Source organism: Drosophila biarmipes, chromosome X (assembly GCF_025231255.1).
Source record: "Drosophila biarmipes strain raj3 chromosome X, RU_DBia_V1.1, whole genome shotgun sequence".
NCBI lineage: Eukaryota > Metazoa > Arthropoda > Insecta > Diptera > Drosophilidae > Drosophila > Drosophila biarmipes.
The window spans coordinates 23,084,291-23,103,745 of record NC_066611.1 but is presented as its reverse complement, the minus strand read 5'-3'; the positions used below and the strand labels follow the sequence as shown (position 1 = coordinate 23,103,745).

Sequence of the window (19,455 nt, the reverse complement as noted above, 5' to 3'; positions counted from 1 at the left end):
AGCCAGACAGTGACGCTATCTTGAGCGATTCGATATCTTTCAATTTAAAATGAGCCATGCAGTGGCGGTATCTTGACAAAGGGGTTTATTTCTCCAATTGCCATAAACTTTAATTTTCGGTCATTTTGCGCAAAAAATATCTTAAGTATCCACCAAAAAATTTAAAGACGTAATCGTACAAGAGCAGTTTTTCAGCTTTCGCTGTACATTTTTTTGATTTAAACATCAAATCGATTGTTAGACTCAATTCAGGCTTAACTAAAATTGGAATTATCAACACGGTGTTCAACATAAACTTAGACTAGGGGATCTAGAAATTGCTCTAAAGAAGGGATGACGTGAAGATCTGCTTTAGGATGTGAGGTAGCTTGGTGAGGTCCAGGCAGACGAAGCTCTGTCCCGCCGGCATTTCCGCATTGATTCTGGAAAAATAGATTATAGTTTGCAACGGTTTACAAATTTTTTAACTTAGTTAATGCATACTCATCGGCCTCCTCGGCCAGGCTGCCAATGAAGATGGCATAGCCCTTGACCTTTGGCTCGCCCCGCTTGAGAGCCACCGCCAGATCCTTAGGGGCGATGCCGTAGCGCTGCAGATTGGCATCGCTGAGGACCACCACAATGGCATTGTCGTAGTCCTGCTCCGCTCCCAACGTGGAGCAGGCCTCCCGCGCCGCCTTTACCGTGGAGTCGCCGGACCAGCAGAACTGCGAGTGCGCGTGCATCATCCGGATAGCCTCGAAGCGCTCCTTGTCGTTCTTCGGAGGACTACCGGCGGCCACGAACGGAATCTCCCAGCCCTCGCCGCTGTGGCCAACGATGTCGTAGACGATCTTCTTCTCGAATCCCTCGAAGGCCTCCATCACCATGACCACGGCCTCCAACTGACGGTCCAGCCGTCCATCGTAGCCATTGAACCTGTAAGACGAGAATTTAAATTAATTTAAGTTTCGAAGTTCCTCCCAAGTAGATTAGATTTAACCATTGGTAAATGGTCAAAGAAAAAAACAGTTTTTCGCCAAAAACTAAGGACCTTTTTTCAATCAAAAATTATCAGTATTTTGGTCAAAACAAAAAAAGAATTGGTCGTAAAATGGAGTGGCATGCCTTGCTGAACTCGTAACAAAATTCCCTATCGATTGGCATTTACACCTAAAAATTTTAATTATTTACCAATTTTGGAAAAAAAAGACGCTGCTACGCCCCTTGCAAAAAAAGTGAAAATTTCTGAAATTTTTTAGTTTTTAGAATCAGCCAGAAAATGACTGCCATAGATTATGCAGCTTGTTAGCTATCCAAAACAGTGCCTCTTTTAGGTTTTGCACAATTTTTGACCTAATTACACGAAAAAAAGGGCAAAGATAAAATCGTTTTTTCGCCAAAAATCCAAAAACCTTTTTTCAATCAAAAATTATCAGTATTTTGGTCAAAACAAAGAAAGCAATGGTCGTAAAATGACATGCCTTGCTGAACTCGTAACAAAATTCCCTATCGATTGGCATTCACACCTAAAAATTTTTATCTTTTACCAATTTTGTCAAAAAAAGACGCTGCTACCCCTTGCAAAAAAAGTGAAAATTTCTGAAATTTTTTAGTTTTTAGAATCAGCCAAAAAATGACTGCGATAGATAATGCAGCTTGTTAGCTATCCAAAACAGTGCCTCTTTTAGGTTTCGCTCCATTTTCGACCAAATTACACCAAAAAAAGGGCAAAGAAAAAATCGTTTTTTCGCCAAGAATCCAAAAACCTTTTTTTCAATCAAAAATTATCAGTATTTTGGTCAAAACAAAAAAAGCAATGGTCGTAAAATGGAGTGGCATGCCTTGCTGAACTCGTAACAAAATTCCCTATCGATTGGCATTCACACCTAAAATTTTTAATTTTTTACCAATTTTGTCAAAAAAAGACGGTGCTACCCCTTGCAAAAAAAGTGAAAATTTCTGAAATTTTTTAGTTTTTAGAATCAGCCAGAAAATGACCGCGATAGATTATGCAGCTTGTTAGCTATCCAAAACAGTGCCTCTTTTAGGTTTCGCTCCATTTTCGACCAAATTACACCAAAAAAAGGGCAAAGAAAAAATCGTTTTTTCGCCAAGAATCCAAAAACCTTTTTTTCAATCAAAAATTATCAGTGAAATTTTTTAGTTTTTAGAATAAGCTAGAAAATGACTGCGATCGATTATGCAGCTTTAGGATCAATTAGGCAAATAGTTATTTTTGTGGGAATCCTACTACCTACTTCGACCCGAAAAATAATTTTGTTAGCAATAATTTCACCCACAAACTTACCTGTACATCGAACCCGAAACATCCACGACCAGCTTGAGCCGGTTGGGCTTCTCTTGGACGTGATCCGCCCAAGGATTGGCCTCCGCTCGCCGCCTGTAGATGTTCTTCTCGCCGGTGATGCCCTCCACGAGTCGGGTGTCGTCCAGATCGCCGTGCGTCTGGTACTTTTGCCACTGGCGCTCCTTGCTCTTCGTCTGCATGGCGTCCATGATGGCCTTCAGCTGCTGCACCTGCTTGCGATTGGGCTCGCTGAACTGGGCATACAGCTTGTGGTCGTGGGCGGACATCTTGATCTCCTTGAGCTTCTCCTCGAACGCCTTGCGGTTCATTTCGCGGGCCGCCCGCTTAATCTCTTCGGGCACATCGGCCTTCTCCTCGTCGCTCAGCTGATGGACCTTGTGTCCCTTGTCCAGGCGGAAGGGTCCGCCTTTGCCGCCCAGACCGGCGGTGTCCCGCCCACCGCTACCGCCCGCCCAAGTGTTGCCGCCCACATGCGGCTCGTTCTTGGGATCCAGCTTGCCGAACTTGGGCCCGGAGACGCCCAGTCCACTGTGACGGTTCACGGATGCCTGCAGCTTCTTCTGCCGCCGGATGGCCTGGATCTCCTCCTCGGCGTACGACTCGATGCCGTGCTTGGCCAGCACCTGGGTGACCTGCTGCAGAGCCTCCGGCTGATAGCGATCGAAGTCCAGCACATTGCCGACCACCTCGGCCATGTTTTCCTCCGGATAGCGCTCCAAGTGCTTGACAATGCTCACCACCTCGCGGGTGGAGTACGGATAGTTAAGCATCCCCTCGTCGGACAGAGTTCGCAGTTCGCCGAAGGCGTTCACCAGGGTGCGCAGGGTTTTGATGGGCACCTTAGGTCCGTATTGCCTCAGCAGGAAGATCTCGGAGTCCGGATCGGGATTGCTGATGGCATGGCAGCTGAAGACATCGCCCAGGGCGGCAAAGAAATCGTTGCCCAGGAAGGGAAAGCCCGGACGATTGGCCAGGACGATGAGCCGGAAATCGGGATGGGTTTCAATTGAGTTGGGCACCCTTCCGCCTGCTCCTCGCGGCACAATTCGCCTGCCATCGGCCAGCACCATCTCGCCGCTCTCCACCAGGGTGCGCAGGATGCAGGTCACATTCACTGGCGCCTTGTCCGCCTCATCTACCACCAAAACGTGGCCGGACCGAACCGCCTGGACGAGGGCACTGTCCTCGTACGACACCTGGCCATCCTTGAGCGTCGCCTGCAGCGTCAGGCTGTGCACCGTGGTGTCCCGATGCAGCTGGATGTACTCCCTGGGACGCTGCATCAGCTCTAGTAGGCGGTCGACCAGTTTGTTCTTGCCCACTCCCTGGTTGCCCACTAGCAAGAGGTGCTCGCCTATGAGGTAGTCTTGCAGCAGGCGCTCCAGCAGCTGGACATGCTGCGGCATCTCGTAGAACAGGGTGCTGGGAACCTTTGAAAGCTGCGCCTGGCTGGGATTGCCCAGTGGCCAACGGGTGGAGCCGATTCTCAGGGTGTTCTCCTCCACAGCTATCTGACCCTTAGTGCTCTTGGGCCTGCTCTCGCTTGACCTGATGCCCACCTGTTGGATGGCCTGCTCCAGAGCACTCCTTGAAAGGGCGGGCATGAATCTGGTCAGGAATGTGTTCTGCAGCATTTCGTGGACATCGCTCAGCTCACTCTGCGGATAGGCAGCCAAACGCCGTGCCAGTTTCAGTAGTTGCCGTGTGGACAGGGTGCCCGCCAGTCCTTGCAGCAGAGGATCATGGGAAGACCTTAGCACTTGGGCCAGTTTCAGCAGTGGCTCCATGCCGGTGGGCAACTGGCCACCGCAGAGCTGGGCTATCAGTTCCTGTTCCTCACTCTGGCGCAGCGGACGCAGCTCCTGGTAGAGGAACAGGCTGAGGAGCTCCGGAGTCAGCCAGCTGGGCTGCCCGCCACCGGGACGCGGTGGCTCCGCCAAAGCCACCACGCGGAACGAATGGTGCATGGGCAGGAAACCGAGGCCGGCCAGCTGATCCTCAGTGAAGCCTTGCTGGAGCAGGGCCTGGTAGCGATTGGCCCCAAGCAGGGTGGTGCCGTCGCACAGTTGCAGTTCCCGATCGTGTATGAGACTGAGGAATAAAGATTGTTATGCATATATTTATTTCGGTTTTTTCCCAGACTCACCGCTGCAAAACGGTGGCCGTGCTCTTGTGAAGGCGATGCAATCCATTGAGCACCGCCACGGATCCCGATTTGGCTGCCCGCACCAGCGGTGAGTCCCGCCAAATGGTGTCCCCCTGCGGACTTGTGATGCGCTGCTGGACGATGTCCCTGCTGGTCATGTCCTCGTACAGCATCATGGGCTCCGAGGTTTGGCGCAGCAGGCGCAGAAGTTCCTGGGTGAGGGTAAGCTTGCCGACTCCCTTCTCGCCCATGAGGCACACATCCCCCACGGCATAGGCTTGCAGTAGGCTGGCGAGGGCTTGTCGCTGATGGGGCAGATCCACGAAGCTGCTGGCAGCCGAAGGAGTTTGTCCGCCAGGCAGATTAAGTTGCAGTTCATCTAAACTTAGAAGAACTTGCGTTTGATCGCCAGTCTTACTCTCGATTTTCTTGATGCTCCGACTGGGTATCAATTGGATGTCCAGTTTCTGGAGCAGCTCCTCCACGCGCTTCTTTTGATCGGGCTTCAGCATAGTTTGATATGGATATATGCGACTGATGACATCGTAAAGACTCAGCGAGGGATTGGCCTCCTGAAGGAATAAACAAAACAGAGATTGAGAACCTCATCTGAAATGGTGTAATGATTGGACTACCAGCATTTTCACACCCAACTGCAGGTTGTGCAGGGGGAAGTCCAGCAGTTGGAGCGCCGGATCCGCCTGTTGCAGGGTCAGGGCGAAGGTGAGCAGCTGCTTCAGTTGCTCGCCGGGCACAGAAGGCGCCTCCTGTTGCAGGTCCTCGTACAGCTCGTCGTAGGAGTAGGTGGTCACGTTGCGCGATTGAAAGCGGGAGCGCAGTGGCGGGTCCAGCGGCGTACCCTTGTACTTGTGGGTGGGCAGACCCAGGGCCACCACCCGGAATTGCTCGGAGACGCGCAGCAGACCCCATTCGTCCAGTTGTTTCCGGGAGTGTTTCTGGAATAAGCAACGGGTAGTTAGCTTGAAATAGCTTAGTAGATCCACAGTGGTAACCCACCTCCAAGAGCTTGTCGTAGCGCTCGGGAGCCATCAGGAACTTGCCGCTCTCCAGGTGCATCTCCCGGTTCTCGAGCAGATTGTTCAGAATCGGCAGCACATTCCGCTCCGCGTGCTCCACGCCGTCCAGCACCAGCACACGACCATTGAGGGCCGCCCGTACGGCTCCCTGGTCGTGGTAGATGGCCGCCTTGTCGTGGATCTCGCGTCGCTGCTTCAGGTCGCTCTCGGTGGTGTCTCTGCTCAGGGCTACGTACTCCACCTCTCGCTGCGTGAGCTCCAGGAACTGCATGGCCAGCTGGCGGCGCAATGGCCCCGGCTGCCCCAGCAGGAACATGTCCTGCCGCAGTGCGTCCTTCTGCAGCATCCAGCGCAGGTGGTGCAGGGCCGACTGCGACAGCTGGAGGCTGCCGTCCGGAGCGTATTTCACTGAGATTCGGAAAGACAGCAGAGGAGATTATTAGTTTAAGAATAAATATATAGTTTAAGGTACTGTATGGGTACATATATATTGTTATAATATATAAGTAAACAATAATAAAAGTAAAAAGTATAGTACTATGTACTTGGAATAGATAATTGCCTATATCAGGAACCTTTTACAAAAGCTATCTAGCGTTGTAAGACCCTAACGTAGATACAATTTATTCTCAACGGGATAACCAAGCGTCTTTAGAAACAAACAATTTAATACAATTTCCTTGACGACATAAAATAACATAAAACAAATGGATAAGAGACTGAACTCTAATTTTAAATGTACTTTCGGTTACTTTATGGTTAAACAACAAAATTTGGCTAATATCACCGCAACTTTAAAGTATATGTGTTCTAGGTTTCTTTCTATCGAGAGAAAATCATCGGAGTTATCCCTTTTTGGCATTCGCCTTGTTTTTCCCCTTTTTCCCATTCGGCGGTTGCTTCTGGTTCGCCTTGCACTCGATGATCCCCGTCTGGGCGATGCGGAGCTCCATCCGCTCGGTGGCAAAGACCCGGCGCTTGCCAAGCTCGGAGAGTCCGACAACGAAGTCCCTGATCCTGGCGTCCTTCACCAGGAGAATGGTGGGCAGCTCCTGCAGGCGGAGCCGGCGGGTGAGAAACGGTGCGTGGGTCGCGTCCATCTTGCAAAACCTGGCCTCCATGTGCCTGGGCGCCAGGATCTCCAGGTGCCAGTCCACGATCCTGCACTGCTCGTTGTCGACTCCATAGAAGTGGCACACGAAGTCGCGCGACTTCTTCGTCATCTTGAAGAACTCCTTCTCATCGGCCAGATCCGTGTATTTCCCATGGCCGTTCTTGATCCACTCCCGCTGCTTCTTCTCGGATGTCTCCTTCATGGCTGGGGGATTGTCCCCTAGTACCAGTCGATCCAGCTGGCTCTCCAGAAGGTCAGTGTCTTATTGGCTCTCCGTGTTGTCCTTGGCATCCGCTTTTTCGATTCTTATTTGACGTGTTTTAATTTTACAGGTTCTATGTTCACTTATTGAGACTTGGGAATCAAGTGTGACTTACAGTTCATTTCATCATTTTCCAAAATAGAAATATCATGAAAATATAATAAAGTTGCCTCCTTATGGTATATATCATGTTATATATATCATCACTCATTTTAAAAGACATATCATTAGGAGATAATTTTATTATACTTTTATGACGTTGATATTCTTGATTCTAGATAAGGCAAAGACTAACATACTACACCTCATGTTTTAGAAGATTACTTTATCATATTTTATATTCACGAATTCGGACATTTTTTAAGGGTTTGATACTTTCCAAAGACTGTTTAGATACGATCTCTTAAGTAATCCCATATATGTACTTTACAATCAGTAAATAAAAGATAGAATCTTTGGAGTACTGGAAATCTGCTGGCTCACTCCCAAAGATGCTCTAATGATACGACATAATGATGATATTATGAAATGGTCTGGACCTGCAGGGCGCACAGAGATAGAGACACCCAGTTGACCTTTGTACTGGCCGGAGATCTGGGTCTCCCGGAGCCCCCAAATCCAACTCCACTCTCACCGTATTGCTGCGGCACCAGCTGCGGGTCCTTCGGCCTGCGCAGCCGCACGCTCACATCGCCGATAGTCAGGCTGTCCTCCTCCTGATCCTTTCCAGACGCCGTGCTCGCCCAGCTGCGTCGCCAATTCCTGCCGTTCCGGAGGCTGTGACGCAACAGGTGGCCGTGGTGGGTGTGCAGGAGGTTGGCCAGCATGGCCGTGGCTGTGGGGGTTCGGTGGGGCCTTAGTGAGACAACTTTAATCGGGCTGGGGCACCGAAAAACAGGTTGTTTTCCGGATTTATTTGGCTAAAACGGCGGCGGTCCGCGCGTGTTTACCGGAACAGTGCTGCCCATGGGCAAACAGCTGATGGGGTAGTGCTGCCCATCGGGGAAGCCTTATCATGGTTCGAGTGTCCACTGAATTGTAAATGCAAAGGGTATTCCGTAACAGCTAAAACGTATTGTTTCACTTTGCCAGCATTATTTTTAGATAAAACAATATGGTATCTAAGGATGGACCCTAATAATTAATTAAATAAATATAAATAAAATATAGTTTTTATTGTTTACGTTCAAGTAAAATTAATCATCAAGCGAGGGAACACCCTTGTTATCGATATTTTTGGGCTAGGCAACTACGGTCACACTGACAGAAACGAATAACGCAATTGGAAGCCTTTTTAATATTTAGTGATTTTTAACAATTTAACCGAAAACTAGCTAGCTTAAAATGACCACAGCAGCGCGACCGACTTTTGACCCCGCCCGCGGAGGATCCGGTCGCGGCGAGAAGGACCTGAGTGCGCTGAGCAAGCAGTACTCCAGTCGCGACTTGCCAGGCCACACCAAGCTGAAATACAGGTAGTATTCGCTAGAGGACATTTCCTGGCAGACCAGGGGCTAATCCGCATTTGTTTCGCTTCAGGGAGGCGGGCCAAGGCACCAGCGAGGAGATCCGCAACCGGGACTTCCGCAAGGAGCTGGAGGAGCGAGAGCGCGAGGCCCGTTCCGGACCAGGAGCCACTTCCTCCTCGGGCAAGGCGCTGCCCTCCATTGTGCGCAAGGCCATCGAGGCGAACAATGCGGGAGGAGGCGCCGTGGCTGCCAAGCGGGCCAAACCCGATGTCTTGCAGCAGCAGCAGCAGTTACAGCAACAGCAGGCTGCCAATCTGGACGCCGATGAGCCGCTGGACAACGACAGCTCGGACTCGGACAGCGATTCGGACGACGACGATGCCGCCCTGCTGGCCGAGCTGCAGAAGATCAAGCAGGAGCGCCTGCAGGAGACGGCACGCCGCGAGTCCGAGAAGAAGCAGGAGGACGAGCGCATCCGCATGGAGAACATCCTCTCGGGCAATCCGCTGATCAACTACGAACCCGGCACCGCCGCCTCAGCCGCCGGACGCGCCTCCGGCCTTGGTGGCGACCTCAAGATTAAGCGTCGCTGGGACGACGACGTTGTGTTCAAGAACTGCGCCCGCTCTGCTCCCGAAAAGAAAACACACTTCGTCAACGACGCCCTGCGCTCGGATTTCCACAAGAAGTTCATGGACAAGTACATCAAGTAGGCGTCCTAGGACTCGCTTTAAGTTGTAAGCGCTTTCGTAATAGTCTAAGTAAACCAATTGTCAACTTTATTTGGCCTTCCGCCCCCATTAAAATTCGCATTTTGTAAGCACACTTTGTATCGCGACTGGCAAGGAATGAGGTCCAGATCATGGGCACACTAGGTCTGAAAGGATTTGTCGATTTGACAATATTTGTAATTCTCCTTAAATCAATTTATTTTGTTAGGTTCAATTGGAAATATCATTATAAAACATTCAAAGTGTGACTACTTGATTCAAAAATATGGTAAATCATGTTAAAGATAGTATTCCTTACTATTGAACTCAACTACCTTTCGGCTTAGTACCAGAAAAATGGCTGAGCTGAGGATTTAGTGAGCTACCTTTTCTTGTATTTCTGGCCAGCCCCTTTAAACTGCGTAGGTCGACTTTATTTGGGGAATAGGTACACTTCCCTCGGGCCGTGACCCAATGACTGGGGCTGACCGCGAGTGCGAGTCCGAGTGCGAAGGGCAGGAACCCTAACCAAAGTGTGAAACCGCAAAAAACATCGGTAGCCCGTCGAGGGACAACAGCAGCAGCCGCCAGAGGCGGCGACCAGGATGGCAGGGGGGTCAGGGCTGGGAGCGCAGGGGCAGGGGGCAGCTTACGTGAGCTCACGACGAAAAGCCCAAGCCCAAGCCCAAGCCCAAGCCCAGGAAGCCCAGTGCCCAATCATCGCGGCGATCATCGCAAGGGCAATTGTCGCTGCTGATGAGGCACGAAGCAAAATCAATTTGCCAAGGAGCCGGGCCAGGCAAGCGCAAAATAACTTGGTCAATTACGCCGGCCCAGGCAGCCTGCACCACGGCTAGAAAAATCCAGCAACCATCAGTTAGAACTAATTCAATTCCAGAACACATTGGTTTCCTAAATCAAACCATTTCAATTAAAGTGAAGAGAAGAATTCCCTTTTATAAACGGGAAAAGAGATAATTGAGGTATTTATAATACCAAGATATAGGCATCTTAAAATTCTAAAATATTTACTTCATATAGAATGGAGTGTCTTCCAAGGGCACACTTGTAAAAATGGATAGGGAATTGTAATATTTCAAATTTTCCAATAAAGCTCGAATTTTCTCAGTGTAACAGTGCATGCAAATCATCTGGCGGGTTGATTTCCACGCCTCTTTAATGCCCCGCACGCGGCCTGCGCCATCGGAGGATCTGAACTCCGACTTTGTCAATGAGCCCACGTCCGACTCCGAAGCGGACTCCTCTATATGTGCATGAACCCACCATGCCGCTGGCGGGGATCAGCAACTGGTCGCGACCCCGCTCCCAAAAGTTGACGAACGCTCAATTTTACGCTAATTCGATCAGAATCAAAATCAAACAAAATTATCCTGTCCACAGTCGGCCAGAGCGGTGATGATCCTCTTACACTGGCCACCATGTGATGGGTATTTTTGTAAAAACTGCTTTAAAATGAGTTAGATGTAAATGGTATTTCGAACTTTATTTACAATATACGTTGTTTATTTTAAGTGTTTAATCAAAAGCTTATAATCCATGAGCATAGTTAAATATTAAATAAAAAACCAATAAAACTATTCGGTTTTGGAAGACTCTAAAATACTCTGTTTAGTTTTAAAATTAAATAATGGTTTAGGGGACCAACAGTCATTCAAAGGGGGTACTTGTAAGTCCAATAAAATAGATTCAGCCACGCATATCTTCGAGATAAGCAGACTATGCTGTCCAGTGCTTGGCTTGTGATTGACAGCGATGATTGGGAGTATCGCATCGCTATGATGACGCTGCTAATGCTAATGATAATCACGGTGATTGTTGTTATTACGCTGCCTGTGCTTCTGGTTCTGTCCGATGTCCGACGTCCGACGTCTGGAGCTCTCCAGGTTGCCGTCCTCCTACGGTGGCAGCAAAACGCCGCATCCCCGACCCCACTGAGCGTAATTTATTTCCTGTTTGGCATTATGCATCCCCATTATTTGTGCATTCATCAGGAGACGGGTTTGGGTTCGGGTTCGGGTCGAGTTCGGAGCCAATCTGCACTCAAGTTATTGCTGCTGCACGGGGAGAAAGTCCCCGAAATATAACTATAATATAACATCAGAAGTATAAATTTTACACTATGCAGAAAACAAGGAAAAGTTTGCCTGCCTGGAAAAGATTGTTTTCCAACAAAACTAAAGTTTTTTAACTTTAGGTGGTGTAGGCATGGCCTCAAAAGCCTCAAAAAATTATAACAGTACGGGAAATTCTCGAAAATGTTAGAAATCCAGTCTTCAATTAACCACTTTGAAAGTAAAACAATAAGTATGCAAATAAAAACCACTTTAATAATCAAATCCCTAGTTCCTCAGTTTTATAGTGACTTTATAAAATTATTAAGAAATATGAAAAATAATTTTCCAAAGTACTGAAACCAACGGAGTTTTCTCTCAGTGCGATTCGCCGCTGCCGCTGCGCTTTTCGGTAGTCGCCGCGCTAAATTGTGGCCACCGAACGAGGGCCAAGGCAAGACTGCAACTGGAACTGGAACCCGGTCCGCTGGCAACTGGCCAGTGGCCACTGGCAGTCCACTTCCACTTCCACTGCCATGGCCACTGCCACTGCCACGGCCTATCAATTGTCAGCAATTTCGCAACTGCATAAACTTGAAAAGAGCGCAAAAAACGCGAGCAACTACGGACAAACCAGCGACCAACTGCATAAATATGGCGGCTGGCCGACGGAAATGGCCGTCGCGGTTGCAAGTGACAAATAGCCGGGGTTAAGCGGCACCAGGGGGTCACGGGGCTAAGGGCTAAGGGCTAAGGGCTAAGGGTTAGGGGTGGCGGGGAAGTGGAGGTGGGCGGCACCGAACCAGTTGACCACCAAATAAAGACCGCGAACATATGTTTTTCTGGCCGGCGAGAACATGGCCAACACCAAAGGAGGCTGGGCCCGCGATTTGACCCCGAAAAAATATTGGGAGAGGCCGGCGATCGAAGGAAGTGGTATTTTGGAAGTGCATTTTGACCATCTAATCTAATAAAATGAATATTTTCTGTTTTAAAATGCTAGCCACCTATTATAATTAAATTAATTCATGTGATTTTCAGAGCATATTATGTATATTCTAATAGAAAATATATATATCTCTTACAAACTGAATTCATAAGCCCTCAATAGGTCTCTAAGAATGTTATATTGAACATGTTAGTAGTAGAATTCCTAAAAAATGGAAACAATCCACTATAAAATATTTCAAAGATGTCCAAAGGGTCAATTGGTAATATAATTATTTCAAAAAAACCATGCATGATTAGTAAAATTAACGTTCCCAATAACAACAAAGAATCATGAGGTATGCAACTTTAAGTTATAATATATAACAAATTAATGAACAATTTAAATATGCTTAGAGATTGGTTAAATATATATAATATTTTCATGAATAAAAACTGAAAAACCAAACCATAGTGTTAACTTCAATATCCGATTCAGCCCTATTCTGTCCCACCACATATTTACATTTCACTCAAGATAGCCAAAAACCGAACTCCCATCTTCGCAGCATTATTCGTGTCAGCCTTCCCTTCAGACAGCAGCAACATGAATTGCACTTGCAACAGCAACATCGACAACATCGGCACACAGCAGCAACACGACCCGAGTTGGCGACACTTTATTTAGCTTTAAAATTTTATGGAATGCAGATTTCACTCAGCTGTTGCTCCTGGTGTCGAAGGGGTGTCCTGGGACCAGGATGGAAGCTGGCCAGGACTCTCGGGGATGCAACTGAAAGCTGCAACTGGTGCTGCATATTTTAGCTGACCAATTTACACTGCAACCGTTGGCCTCTGAGTGCAACCGGAAGTGCAGGCTCGGCCGCCCGAAAAGGCCAAAGCATTTTTGTGGCCTCTGCAGAGGAGAACCCAGAGTGGCTGTGTTTTTATTTCATCCATTTTCATTTTTTCCACATTTTGGGGTCGACCGCCTGCACTTGACATATTTACTCGCAATGGCCGTTTGTAAATCGCCTCTGCCCCAAAGGATATGGGGTTCAGGGGCCAGGAGAGCCAGTCAGGGGACGTTTATTTAACAGGGTTAAAAGGATAAACCCCTTCTTGGATACACGAGTATGTTCCAATATCATAGGTTAGGTCTTCACCTTTTACAATATCCATTTTCATCCAAATTCCTGCCTTGTTCTGCTCAATAATCACCTCATCTGTTCCCCTTTTTCTTATGTCACGACCATGCGAATCTTGCGTGGTCACCTCTGCGAGTGGTGACCCCTACGTGGGGAAATGCGCCTATAACAGAGCCCGAGCTCTGGGAACTGATGGGGTTTTCGCCCGCTGATAAAAACAGAACAGCCAACTAATTCCAAGTGGTGGCTAACACGATTAAAAACAAATTTCACCTACGCACAATCTCCCATGAAGTTCGCCGCCTGCCATTCCATTAACTCTCTAGGATTGTGAGTGCACTGGGAGAAATATACAGGAGTGTGATACCTAAACAAAATTTAGACGAGGTTTTAAATATCAACGATGTTACCATCCTATTTCACTAATAATATTTTGCAAATAATATGTTTGTCCTAAGCAATCTTGGTTCAGTTCAAATTCTGTAGGCATTCTATAAAAATATACCACTTTCCCCCAGGAGCTACTTATAATTCCCAACTGGTTCTAGCTGACATTTCGAGAAGAATTTTGTAAAATTGGTGCTTGTAAATTATTCCATCACAGCTTTTAAGTCATGCTTTTAAAATTGTTATATTTAGCCTTGAAAAACGTGTCAAGGCTGTTAATCCCCTTCTTTTCAAGTTGACCAGTTGACCCTAACTGCTCACTGTTTCGCCGAGTGTACTCGTCGTACGCACTCATGGCGACATTTGGCGGACGTGCGGCAGACGCACATTTCCGCAGAGAGGCGCTGGACCGAGACCAAAACCGATCCAAAACCAAAGCCAGGTCCAAATCCCAGCCCCGAATGTGGGGCCAGGACATCGACGGGCCATCGACTGGCCGCTAATGCTAATGCTTGAGCAGCTGCAGCAACAGGTGGGCAGGGCTGGGGGCTAGGACGAGGTGGCAGGAGGGCCAGGTGGCCGACCGGAAATGCGGATGCACCAGAGCGCCGCCAGGAGCGAAGGTGAGCAAAAACTAAAAGCTCATTTGCAGCTACTTCCGCTGCCAAATGAAAATGCATTTCCTGCTTGGAAAAGCGTTTAAGTCAATAATGCTGGCTGGCTGGATGGGAGGTGCACTCGTCCACTTTCCCACCAGGTGGTGCAGCCAGACTCCCTGTTGTCTGTGACGGCAAATTTTTATGCTAAATGTTGCGACATCTGTAAATGATTTGCTGCCATTAGAAGATGGAGCGCATGGAGATTCGGGAGCCTGGCCCCAGGCCATCGCCTCGTCCACATCCACCACTCCCACTTTTGGTCAGCTAACTACTTCCTTTGCCTGGGCAACACTTCCGGCCAACGGCAAAAGTCACCGAGTGCTGTGGGCACCGGCACCCTCCTCCAGGCTCCTTTCCAGCTTCGTCCTGGCCAGCAGGAGATGGAGATGCGTTCCGCATTGGTGCTGCATCTGGAGCGAGGGAGGCTGGTCAGGAGGAGCTGGAGATGCCGATTCAGATGCAGATGCAGATACAGATACAGGCGTACTCAGAGGCAGAGGAGCCCGAGCCAGCCGCAAAATGCGTTCCATTCGCATCTTCCGGACCGAAAGGGGGTCCAAGAAAAAATGGCAAAGGCCTACGAAGCTGACTTCGCGTTAAGGACTAGCGAATACGCTTAAAAAAGATACGAGTCGGCTTTTTTGGGTCCAAAATATGTTGGTGTAGATGTGAATGCCAATCGATGGGGAATTCAGCTACGAGTTCAGCAAGGTATGTCTCTCCATTTTTGGACAGTTACTTTTTTTGTTTCGCCCAAAATACTGATTATTTTTGGTTGGAAAATGAGGACCTATTTTTTCGAAAACCCGATTTTTTTCTTTGCCCTTTTTTAGCGTAACTTGGTCAAACATTGTGCGAAACCTAAAAGAGGCAGTGTTTGGGACTGCTAACAAGCTGCATAATCGATCGCAATCATTTTCTGGCTGATTCTAAAAACTACAACATTTCCGAAAATTCCCGAAAAATTGACAAAAAATACCCGAAGCTATGACCTCAAGCTTCATTCGATAGAGTATTTTTGTCGGGGTGTCTGCTTTGTGGACTTTTCATAGCCCGGGGCCTCACTAGAAACTCCTGCCCCTTGTCCAGGGGCTTTCCTTCGGCCGGCACCGGCAGCCATTTAGAGTGAGAAATTGACCATTAAAACAGACAGCTACACATGTTGACAAAATGCGAACGCGGCTCGCAAGGGTGCAGGAGCTTTTCCGGGGAGGGGTCAGCCCCAGTGACCTCCGATCCCATCCCCAGCTCCCGGATTCCTGGGCCGGCGCGGGGACCCGAGTGAATCGTTGTCGTTGCCAAGTGCTGCAGCTCTCATTGCGATAATCAAATTGTAGGTTTCGTTGTCTGCCCACCCAAACGCAGTCCAGGGGCGGGGCGAACAGGGGTCAACAGGGGGTGCAGGTGCCCCTGGGAGGGGTGGGAACTGGGACTGCAAGTGCATGTCCCTCGGCCGGTGCATCCGGTGCGTTTTTGCATTTCCAAATGGGGGCCACACTTGGTCCCAAAATTGGCGAAGGAGCCCCAGAAAAGGACAGCAAAAGTCAGGACGCAACTACACTGGCAGAAAACCAACTATGAACTAAAAAAAGTTTAGAATTAAAATAGATTGTTAGAGTGAAAGTGAAAAAACATCATTAGGCTGGCAAAATAAGTACAACTTTTGAAAGAGCAGATTTAATACAGTAAACTAAATTATTATAATAGCTTTACAAAATGAATATGGAAAGGTGAAAGGGCTCAACCCCTGACTTGATATGGGTAAATTCAATTAGAAGCTAGCGTGAATGCCCCAACTTAATGCGAGAAATAATTAAGTAATTGTGCAACTGAGTGCCTCGGTAACACAAGGAGGACTGAGTTTTTTTGAGTGCACGCCTGGAGGAGCCAGAGCCAGGACCGAGGACCCTTTGCATCTATTATGTGAGCCAATAAATAGAGGTAGTTAAGAACCCTGCGGTTTTGGGGCTCACTTTTCAATTTGAAAAATGCCCTTCGGCCGGTCTCAGCCCACCTGGCCACTCGCCACCTCTTCGCCCCTTCGACCCACCGCTCCTCTGTGTACCAATGGAGCACTACGGACGCGTTCGGAGAATTCGCACGCTTCCACGAATGTTCGAGCGTGAAACCCAGGCGGTCCAAAGTGCCGCGAAATTTGTGGGAGCTCCCATAGCACTGTGTCTGGGGACTGCAACAGATACGGCACGGCACTAAGCACCCAATGGCATTGTATCACTCATACGTAGTGTGCAGCCGAACACGTTGTAATGGCCACTTTCCCCTCGAACTGCTGCCGGCTTCCAACATTTCTTTCGCCACTGTCCCCCAGAACCCTCTAAAATTCCCGGCCGGCGGGTATTTCGCCGTCGCAGTACCCTGGAACTAGTGCTCTTCGCGGCCGCTGCTGTAGTTGCCTTTTCCCACACCTCGCAGCGAAAAAGCCCCGCTCGCGATTATGCGGATGAGTCAGCGCGGCACGCGCAACTGGCTGTGACAATTCCAGTCGGGGAGACGTGGATCCACTTGGCATAGGCCATGCGACATGTGGTCTAGTATCTAGTATCTGCTATCTGCCAGCTGGCACTCGACTCTCCCCAACCAACCCACCTCGGGGAGTTCTCTGGCGGCTTTGGGCGGTACGACTGTCCGCGCAGGGGAAGTCGCCTGCTCTGGGCCCGAAGCGAGCGCAGAACCGGTTTCCGGCTGTGATTTGCGGACTCTGGTGGGTGGGAGCGGGCCGGAGCCGAGGTGAGAGGCCGTCAAATCGGCGATCTCCATTTGGCTCCTTCGCGGCTGGCCCGGCCAGGCAGTACAGCGCCTGCGGTTGCTCCAAATATCCTGCGTTAATTGTTGATTTGCGTTGTTGCTGCACTGGGAGAAATGTGTGCTCTGGTCTTGAATTGATTTAAGGCAAATATATATCTTTTGGCTAAGCATTTTAGGAGACTTTTCTTCAATAGCTTATGTATACAGATAATATTTTCTAATTTTTATGATAGTTTAATATTCAACTAGACCTGCAAGGCACTTCCTCCTAGATCCAATATCACAAAGCTTTTAAATCAGCTCAAGTGGTCAGTATTTGTTGATTATTTACACAGTATAACCTTGCACCATCTTTCCCAGTGCTCTTCTGCTTTGGCCAACTTTGTAGCCGGCTCTGGCTGTGGACCTGCCACCCGATATCGCACGGGTCTTGCATACAAATGGGGAATTCGGAACTGCGAATGGGAGCCAGGTTCGCGGACGGGCCTCGATCTCCGAGAGCTACGTGCAGGGGCTCAGATCGTGGGTACTGCGGGTACAAGGTATAGCCATAGGGCGGGGGTCCGATTGCGCTGGCACCGCTCGTCACTGCCTTTCAATTGGCAGGTGATTCACCGCCCATCTCATCCGCACTCAGGGGGACCCAGGTGCCTATGGTCACTATAGACGGATTTTGGAACATCGGGGTGGGAAACTATCAAATGCTCTCTGTGGAATAAATCTTATTGGTATAAAGACAACGAAAAATCATAATAAAACCTAGCTCCTAATATTATTTGACCTCTTCTAGCAAACAACTTTCTACATACTTGTCTTTCATCTTGCATTTACTTCAGATATTTATTCCATGAAAATAGCGTCACAACAATGCGAATCTATTCGTTGTTAATTGCACAAAATAAGTATTAATTAATTTCTAAAAAAGTCTCTGGGTAATGTGAGACTGTAAGTCATACTACTGTTATTACCTTGCATGCTTTGTAGGGTGTTTTCAGCACAACCCTCACTTGTTGGCCAATATGGCTCGATTGCGCCATATAAACAAATGAGCTGGGCGCAAAGCAAAGTGTTTACGATCGGGCTTTACCCAAACGTGCAGCAGATTCTGACTGATATTTTAGGAACTCCTTTTTTCGTTGGTTGTAGAATAGTCTCAAGGAAGAGAGTTTGAGGTCGGAGAACAAGGATTTTCTGGGGACTTTCTGTGTGCAGCTACAAAGAGGCTAGCTTGACACCATATTTTATACTACATTTGTTTGTTTCCAACCTTTGGCAGGAACCCTCGAATCCGTAGACAGCTAAATAATGTTTTCCCACCTGTGCGCACCCGCACCCACACACACGCCTCTTCCACCCACTTTCCCCGCTTCACACGGAAAAGTCATTTTCATTTTTCAATTAGCCAGCAAATAAATTTGTTTGGCCCTTCCCCGCTGCCATTGCAGCGCTTTTCCGCCGACTCTTGGCTCCATGCCGCCTATTATTTTATTTGCATTGCGTATATTTAATAAGCGGTTTCAAAATCCCAGCAACAACATCAAAGCAAATGCGGTCGGGCTTCAACTGCAACAATGGCATGGGCAGGAAGCCGAGGAGTGTTGAGTGGAGTGAAATGGGGAATACCCATTAGTCGGCAGAGGCACAGGCCTGCATTTTATGGGGATCCTTCCAAAATCCAAAAGACACTGAGAGGATGCCAATAGTTTGTCCTACTTTTTCTTGCCACTTGCACGATATACGCTTCATAGAACCCTAAAATACGCCACTAGCTGGGAACACAAATACCCCCTGGGTGTTGGGACAGCAGAAACAGTGACGACGCAACGGGAACAACAAATTGGTGCTAAAATAATCAAAAGGCTAATAAAGTAGCTATAATGATGTGGCAGCAACAGCAGCAGCTGCAATCGCTAATCACTCGACGCGGCTTTTTTGGGGCAAACGGTGGCGGTGGCAGTGGCGGTGGCAGTGGCAGTGGCCGTGGCAGCGCCAGAAAACCGCTAATCAAGTTCACAGGTGTCCCCCGTCCCCCGTCCCCCGCCCCCCGTGACCCTTGACCCCAGGCCCACCATCATCGACGCATCATCGAAGGTTGCTGGCGGGTGACAGCAGCAGCGACATCGCAGCACGGCAGCAGCATCAGCGGCGGGGGCAGCAAAACAACATCGGACCACCACAGGCCCACCCACAGCAGCACCACCTTGTGACCTTCGGAGAATGAGTGCAGCGCGTGCACTGGCAGAAATTGCAGATGGGTTTGAAGAGGATCTATGTTATGCTATGCTAAATATACAGTTCACAACCGCAGTATGAGGACTTTATCCCTGGACTTTACTATGCAATTATTTCCAATTCACAAAGTATCGACTGTTTGCTACCTTGGCTTAGTAACATGGACAGTGAGTCATATTCTATTCTAATAATTTTATGCAAGTGCATAAATAATA

General features: G+C 48.5%; 2 protein-coding genes across 2 annotated transcripts; one reads left to right on the top strand and one right to left on the bottom strand.

The window, feature by feature from the left end:
* Window positions 1-176: 176 nt before the first annotated feature.
* Window positions 177-7,840, bottom strand: LOC108023568 (von Willebrand factor A domain-containing protein 8). The gene is made up of 7 exons (XM_017093160.3): window positions 7,505-7,840; window positions 5,475-5,902; window positions 5,093-5,413; window positions 4,458-5,029; window positions 2,291-4,402; window positions 484-918; window positions 177-422 (listed from the first exon to the last, which is right to left on the bottom strand). Exons 1-7 carry the CDS (start codon window positions 7,695-7,697, stop codon window positions 323-325), a joined length of 4,161 nt encoding a protein of 1,386 aa, XP_016948649.1. The 5' UTR covers window positions 7,698-7,840; the 3' UTR covers window positions 177-322.
* A 280-nt stretch (window positions 7,841-8,120) lies between these two features.
* LOC108023238 (protein CWC15 homolog) lies at window positions 8,121-9,164 on the top strand. The gene is made up of 2 exons (XM_017092514.2): window positions 8,121-8,345; window positions 8,410-9,164. Exons 1-2 carry the CDS (start codon window positions 8,215-8,217, stop codon window positions 9,050-9,052), a joined length of 774 nt encoding a protein of 257 aa, XP_016948003.1. The 5' UTR covers window positions 8,121-8,214; the 3' UTR covers window positions 9,053-9,164.
* The last annotated feature ends 10,291 nt before the right edge of the window (window positions 9,165-19,455 follow it).

Excerpts from the sequence above, each read along its gene's own strand:
- LOC108023238 (XM_017092514.2), top strand. The coding sequence starts at position 8,215 with ATGACCACAGCAGCGCGACCGACTTTTGACCCCGCCCGCGGAGGATCC. Across the intron at positions 8,346-8,409 it reads CACACCAAGCTGAAATACAG|GGAGGCGGGCCAAGGCACCA; the intron begins GTAGTATTCGCT and ends GTTTCGCTTCAG.
- LOC108023568 (XM_017093160.3), bottom strand. The coding sequence starts at position 7,697 with ATGCTGGCCAACCTCCTGCACACCCACCACGGCCACCTGTTGCGTCAC. Across the intron at positions 5,903-7,504 it reads GCTGGTGCCGCAGCAATACG|TGAAATACGCTCCGGACGGC; the intron begins GTGAGAGTGGAG and ends TCCGAATCTCAG. Across the intron at positions 423-483 it reads CTGGCCGAGGAGGCCGATGA|AATCAATGCGGAAATGCCGG; the intron begins GTATGCATTAAC and ends CTATTTTTCCAG.